We start from the raw sequence: 7,684 nt of genomic DNA on the forward strand, positions 1-7,684 counted from the left end.
CTCTCAGGAATCAACCTGGTGAACCTTTGCTACACTCCTACTCTCCCGCCTTGAGAGAGTATATCCTTTATTGGACACAGAGGCAAAAATTACCAGGTTGATCTGTATATCGTTGCAGTAGAGATTGAACAACTCTTATCCAAAATGCTTGGGGTCAGAAGTGTTTCGGATTTTAGATCTTTTTTGGATTGGAGTATTTGCATCTATATGAGAGATACCTTGGGGATAGGACCCAAGTTTAAACACAATCTATTTACATTACATATACAGCTTGTATGTATATCCTGAATGTAGTTTCTGTACTATTTAATAATTTTGTGCATGAAACAATAATTTGTACATTGAGCCATCAGAAAGGTAAGCTATCTCTACCTTGATGGCCCAGGTGGACAGTTTGTGGCTGTTTGGCATCACCATCATTCCCAATTCTGAATTTATGTGCAACCAGTAAGCAGTTTTACACTTGTTCATCACACATATTTACTGATGCATCCATTCAGAGTGTTAGACTTTTATCAGTGACGATCTAGGCAAACTCATCAATGAATTTTTCAGCTGCTTCGTGATTAGCAGATGCTTTATCTTTAAAAAAAATAATGCTGTGCCTTTTCTTAAATTTTTGTAACCAGGCTGCTGAATATTTACATACTGTTTATTTCAGCTGTTTATCATCGCTTTTTTTTGTGTGAGGGAGCAGGTTGAGGGTTAGGAGTTTTTGATGTTCCAGCTGCTGTTTTCCATGTAGGCAAGCTGTTAGATTTTTGTGCAAGGAAGCGGGTGGGGGTTTTGGGGTTTGCAAGTTTTGTTTCTTTTTCATGCCAGGGTGGGGGGAAGGTGATTTCTTTTCTTTCTGTTTTTTTCTGTATTTTATGGCCAGCTGGAGAAGTTGAATGTCATGGTTCCATTGTACATGCATATTTTGACAATAAAATAAACCTTTGAAAATGCTGTATTTCATAACACAAAAAAACAAAGGATGCAATAATCTGAGGTAAAGTTTCATTCACAGTAATAATAATTACTCCTGAAATACAGTGACAACCTTTGTTTGGAATGCAATTTATACAGATCATTTCAGAATATAAATAGTGTCTTGGAGCACTACAACATAGAAACAGGACCGTAAGTGCATTTAGTCCATGCAACTGTTATTCTGCTTCATCACATTGATCCTGGATCGAAGGTATAGCTTTCCAAACCCCTTATATCCGTGTACTTACCTAAACTTCTCTTAAATGTTGAAATCAAACCCACATTCACCACTTCCTCTGGCAACTCACAGCACCCTCAAAGTGCAGAAGTTCTCCCTCGGGTTCTGCTTAAATATTTACCTCACACCCTTAACCTATGTTCCTCGATCTTGTTTCACCCAACCTCAGTGGAAAGAGCCTGCTTGCATTAAACCTGTCTATACCTCTCATAATTTCAATCAAATCTCCCCTCATTCTCCTACATTCCTGGGATTAAAGTCCTAACTGATTCAACTTTTCCCTATAACTCGGCAATATCGTTAAGAATTTTTATGTACACTTTCAATCTTACTGATGTCTTTTCTGTATATAGCACCTTGAGGTAGTACAAAGGAAAAGCAATAAATGCATAATATAGTTGTATAGTTTCACTTAGAAAGTACAGTGCAGGTAGTCGATAGATGCAAAAGGTGGTGACAAGGTAGAATGTGTGATTAGTAAACTGAAATACAGTGACAACCTTTGTTTTACATGCAATCTATACAGATAATTTCATAACATAAATAGAGTCTTAGACGCTAGATGTGAAATGTGTACATTATTGGGCATGAAATTTAAATTCTGTATGCAGCTATACTCCAATCACGAGAAATATGTAGCCATAAGAATACAATATTGTTTCAATAACTGCATATGCATATGAAGTATAAGCTAAAAAGTTTGAGAACATTGTTAGTCAAGAGCTTTCAAGAAATCCAAATGGAATACTTTGCAGGAGGCCCTGTGAGAAGAACAATTTTTCTGAGTATTCTATCTTTTAGTATTATTCAACTTGGACAATTTACACCAAAGTGTCATCTTTGTAATCAATGGCATGAGCCAATGAACAGTGAATGCAATGGACAATTGGTTCCAAATTTCACTGCCAGCTTATCTGAAAAAACGGAGCAAACATAAATCACATCAAGGATCAGTACAAGGTTTCGATGTGCATCCCTGCTGATAACGAGAAAAGCAATTTGATCCAGATGGAAGGTTATCACAAGGAGTTGAAGATACAAAAAAGGAGAAGCCACTGTTGTCAGTTCTTTATGAGGATTGGAGGCAGTTCTATACTGTGTGGGAGAAAAAATCTAGGCTTAAGAAGCTTACCTGTTTGCAACATTATATTGTGTGAGTTATAAATTTATGCAAGTAATGGCATGTTTTAACTGATTGCATATCAGCAGGGAAAACCACTGTACAGCATCGCTGAGTTTTGAAATTCTAATTTTACCATGGTAACAGGTCTTTGCCTCTTTCTATATCTTTGTAGGCTATCGACTCTGTTTATTTCATGGGATTCACAGAAACAGATGAAACCTTCTTTGTTGTTCGTGTTTGCCGGAAACCAAATGGCTTGTGTGAAATATGGTTACTGCTTCGAGTTGATGGAATCGGATGCTTCCAGGTAGGTTATGTTGGCGCTGGGGCTCCCACAACAACTGAATAAAACTATTTTCATTTTATTTTTAATGAGATCAATGGCAGCTACTTTATTTTAAACCAGAAAATCAGTAAAGTACAGGGCTGCAGAAGCTACCATATGGCACTGAAGAAGGCTGCAAAATAGGTTGGTGCAATGTACGATACAGTGCTTTTATGTTCATGGAGATTTGATATGCAAACCAGTGGAATGCTAACAAGCCTGCAATGGGTTTGATTCACTACCCTGATCAGCATTGCAAATTCTTTGGCATTTCGGAAGCAGTGTAAAGACTAAACCCAGGCTTTTGTAGTGAACTGTAAAGTAGAGCCCTGAATGAGATTTGGGTGGCACAGTGGTGCTGCACCTAGTCCTAGTGCCTCCACTGACTTGGGTTTGATCTAGATCTTGGGCACCCTCTATGTAGAATTTGCATATTCCAAATATATACATCAAGATAAGAACAAGGATCATTTCTCAATAGATAGTTACACAAAGATATCAATAAGATACTTAGAGCACTTCTCTAACCTCAATACCCTGTAGTCTTTAGAGTTGATTATGTGAAGGTAATGTAGTTAAAAGAAGGGTTGCTATTACTATCTCTGAGGTAATTCAAAAGAAGCTATATTTAAAATGAATAATGCATTAATAGGTTTCACGATTTTCAATATCAACTTTTACTATATGTGGGCTGCCAACACTCAGGCTGGTAAGTGGAATCATTTCTCCATGTACTTGTGGTGATCTTCTGTATTGCTGCCAATATTCTGCAAAAATGTATCTTTCAGCATCCCATCCATCCGGACACTATCTGTACTTTGGACAGTGAGAACTCCTGGAGTGCAGGTGGACTAAAACTGGAGTGTCTGGAGCCACATCGGCGATGGCGAATTTTCTTTAATGGACTTCTGAGGTGAGTATTGGGTCTAATGAAGATGTGACATTTCCTACCATAAGTATCACATCTTCACTTGATGGCAGTAAACAGTATTCCTTGGCATTCAATTCATTTTAATATCTAAATAAATCTTATTGTGTATGAGAAATGTATATATTCTAAATAGTCTTGAATTCTCAGATGCCAGTAAAAGTCACGAGAAACTTAATTGGATAATTAATGAGTGTTGTGAAAGTGGAGATGCATTTTAACTGTGAATTATGCTTGAGACTTTTTTATATTTAAGTGTACACTGTAATGTGTACAAATGCGAAATGCCTAGCCTATCCAGCCACTCTTTATAACCCAAGACCTCTACTCCCAGTACCTCCTCATTAGTCTTTGTTGCATCCTCTCCAGATCAATAACATCCTTCCTTTAGCAGGGTGACCAGAAGTGTATGCCCTCACTAATTCCTTGTGTAGCTGGAACATGACGTCCCAACTCCTGCACTCAATATTCTGACCAATGAAGGCAAGACTGCCAAACATCATCTTCTTAAAACTAGAATAAGCTGAGATTAGCTTTATTTGACCTATGTATGTTTAAACATATAGTGAAATATGTTGTTTTGTGTCAGCGGGCTACTCCAGGGTTTGGATTTGAGAACTTATTTTTGGTTCGGAATGCTTTTGTCCGCGTTAATTGCTAGCTTGATTTGTTTTTTTCTTCTTTCTCTTGCGCATCAAGTGTTGGTCTTTTATTTTTATTTTTTTTCTTTAATTGCGTTATTTCGGGTTTCTTGCTTTGCGGTTTCCTGTGAGCAAGCAAATCTCAAGGTTGTATAATTTATCCATTCTTTGCTAACCAATAAATGAGTCTTGAACCTTGAAATGGACAACACAGTCCAAGATGCACTGGGGGCAGCATGCAAGTGTCACCATTTGCCTTTTCCAACTCATTTCCTTAAAACCAGTCCCTTTGTTAAAGGTGTCCTAGTATCTTGCATGCCTAAATTCCAAAATATTCCTTTTTAGCGGCATGGACATTTTGCAATTTCATTGCAGAAGTATAAAAGCATCTGTTGCAATAACATTTCATAATATATGCTTGGAGAAATATAACTGTACTTTGCTTTAGGATATCCCTGTAATTTGGAAAACCTTCAAAGAAATGGGAAATTCCTCTGATGGCTTCATTTTCTGTTTGTAGACCTGCCTAAGTAAATAAAGTATTTGTGGTGCATGTGCAGCACTAACCTGTTAATGCAGATCACATAATGCATGGACTTTCACTGTGCATATTTTTCAAATGAAGGCACACTGATTTCTTATTGCCTGTCTATCTAATCCTATCATAGATCATTCAGAATACACCTCAATTTACAACGTGCTTATGAGAGTAGGTGACAACATGCTTGGCTGTTTTACAAGAGAGCATCCCTGACATTTTACTCCTTTTTGATTGCCATTAGTCTCTCATTGAAAACGAACTACTTCGTACTTAAGAAGTAATGAAAAAAAATACTAGCATTCTGTGATGTTGTTTTCACAAATCTGCTTGTCTGTTTTTTTTTATATATAGAAAAGGACCATACAGGGACACATGGATGGAAGAAGAAGGCGAGCTCGAGCATGTGAAGATGTCTTTTGTGTAAGTTTGGTAAATTGAAAGAAAAGGCAAAGTGAAGAATATGTTCTTGAAACAATTTAGAAATATGTAGTGCCTCCTGTACACAGACTGAATGCAACAAAAAGATGTTAAGCTCCCTGCAAATTTTATGCACCATTTGACCAGTTAATTATTGCTTAGAATCTAGGCATCAGTATTCTTGAACTGAGTGATGGGTTTGTTTATTTCATGGTCTACTGCATGACTGGGTCAGGAGTTAGGTAAACAAGACCAAGCAAGAATAGCAGTGAATGTTTCAGACTTTTACAGTATTTCAGTAGTTTTGTGATCACTTAATGATAAGTTTCAAAAGAAAAACTTGAAGTTGTTAATTGAATTTAACTTTAAAGTTGCCATGGATTTATTGTCTGGATTGCTAATTTGTTAATGTAACCCATGTGCCACGGTTGTAATCTATAGATACTCCTGATCCACAAAGTACTGGATTTCATTTTTGATCATTAACATTTGCTGTATTAACTCAACATGAATGAAGAGAATGCTGTTAGTGGAAGTGCATCACCTGCATTAGATGCTAGAAGGAAAGAAGTCATTTTCTGCTCCAAATGGTTTTCCAGTGATTGGAATAATTGCACCTGGTCTTTTAGGAAAGGAAATGTTGAGAGCTTACAACTGGTATTAGCAAACCCATTAATAGCAGCCTCAGTTGAATTACCCAACCATGGGATAAAAAATGTTGCTCCCTACTTCCAGAAGTCATTTCTATTGAAGTTGATGTAAAATAGCCTGTAAATGGCAGTTTTGGTTAAGAAGAGAGAATATCTCTGATAGGATGTAGTTTTTTTCTTTCTGTCTCTGTCTCTGTGTCTCTCTCTCTCTGTCTCTCTCACACAGATGATTCCACAACATTTGACCAAGCATTCCAGGATGCCCTGTGTGCATGGCACATTTACTATATTGAGATATTGAACAAGTACACTGAATGGCCACTTTATTAGGTACACTGGTGTGCCTGCTTGTTAATGCAAATATCTAATCAACCAATCATATGGCAGCAACTCAATGCATGAAAACAAGAGGTTCATTTGTTGTTCAGACCAAACATCAGAATGAGGAAGAAATGTGATCTAAGTAACTTTGACTGTGGCATGGTTATTTGTTCAAGTTTTGAGTGTCTCCAAAACTGGGAATCTCCTGGGATTTTTATACACAACAGTCGCTATTAAGTTTACAAAGAATGGTGTGAATACAAATGGTCAGAGGACAATAGTCAGAATATTTCAAATTGACAGTAACTCAAATAGCCATGTGTTACAACAGTGGTGCCTAGGAGAGCACCTCTGAACTCATAACATGATGGACCTTGAAGTGGATGGGCTACAGCAGCAGGAAGCCACAAACATGCACTCAGTGGCCACTTTATTAGGTACAGGGGTACCCAATAAAGTGATCATTGTGTGTATTTCTTTATACAGTATATGTACATATTGGGAAATGACTATCTGTATAGGTATCGTAGTTAATTCCTAGTGCCACTTGAATCAAGTGATTGCCTCTGAGGAACAATGTACCTGAAGTTCCAATAAAGAGCAGGGTTTATTTGCATTGTTGCATGCTGTAAATTTAAAGATGATTACTGCTTCTAACTTTCAATAATATGTCTCTGTAGTAAAGTACAGATGTGGTGATTCTTATATCAATGATTCCTAAAATAACCAGACATTCTGTCTCTCCCCTACCCAGACAGAATATGTCCTCCTTCTTCAAAGAAAGTGGGTTCCCTTCCTTCAACATCGATGCTGCCCTCACCCGCGTCTCTTCCATTTTGTGCACATCTGCCCTCACCCCATCCTACTGCCGCCACACTAGGGATGGGTTTCCTCTTGTCCTCACTCATAATTCTCCATAATTTCCATCTCCAATGGGATCCCTCCACCAGGCACAACTCCCCGCCCCCCCCCCCCACTTTCTGCTATCTGCAGGCATTGCACCTTACATAACTTCCTTGTCCATTCGCCTTTCCCCACATCCTTGCAAGCAGAGCAGGTGCCACACCTGCCCCTACACCTCATCCCTGACTAGCATTCAGGGCCCCAAACAGTGCTTCCAGGTGAGGCAACACTTCACTTGAGAGTCTGTTGGGGTCATTTACTGTATCCTATGTACTCAGTGTGGCCTCATGCATATGGGTAAGACCCGACATAGATTGGGAGATCACTTCACCAAGGGCCTTCACTCTGTCTGTCACAAAAAGCTGAGTTTCTCTAGCATTTTGTGCGTATTGCTTTAGATTTCTGGCATCTGCAGATTTTCTCATGTTTAAGATTAAAAAATATAGAGTATTTTTCATTAAATTGGAGTGCAGTGAATATTCCCTTAAAAATACCTGTAATTCTTTCTTAAATTCAAAACTTTTAAAGCATATGCTGTTTGAAGTCCATGGACCTGAAAAATCCAACCATTTTGCAGATCTGCCAATGAATGCCATTAGCAGAAACTCCCATATTGGGGCCATGA

General features: G+C 38.1%; 1 protein-coding gene across 6 annotated transcripts in view; it reads left to right on the forward strand.

Moving 5' to 3' along the window:
- The window catches only part of LOC134356311 (uncharacterized phosphotransferase YvkC-like), a 233,257-nt gene that overhangs the window by 37,604 nt on the left and 187,969 nt on the right, over window positions 1-7,684 (forward strand). For all 6 annotated transcript variants that reach the window (XM_063067179.1, XM_063067180.1, XM_063067181.1 and 3 more), the window contains 3 exons: window positions 2,506-2,640; window positions 3,447-3,571; window positions 5,120-5,188. In XM_063067179.1, coding sequence (XP_062923249.1) covers window positions 2,527-2,640; window positions 3,447-3,571; window positions 5,120-5,188 — 308 coding nt within the window. In that variant the 5' untranslated portion in view covers window positions 2,506-2,526. The remainder of the gene's footprint in view (window positions 1-2,505; window positions 2,641-3,446; window positions 3,572-5,119; window positions 5,189-7,684) is intronic.

Source organism: Mobula hypostoma, chromosome 14, assembly GCF_963921235.1.
Source record: "Mobula hypostoma chromosome 14, sMobHyp1.1, whole genome shotgun sequence".
NCBI lineage: Eukaryota > Metazoa > Chordata > Chondrichthyes > Myliobatiformes > Myliobatidae > Mobula > Mobula hypostoma.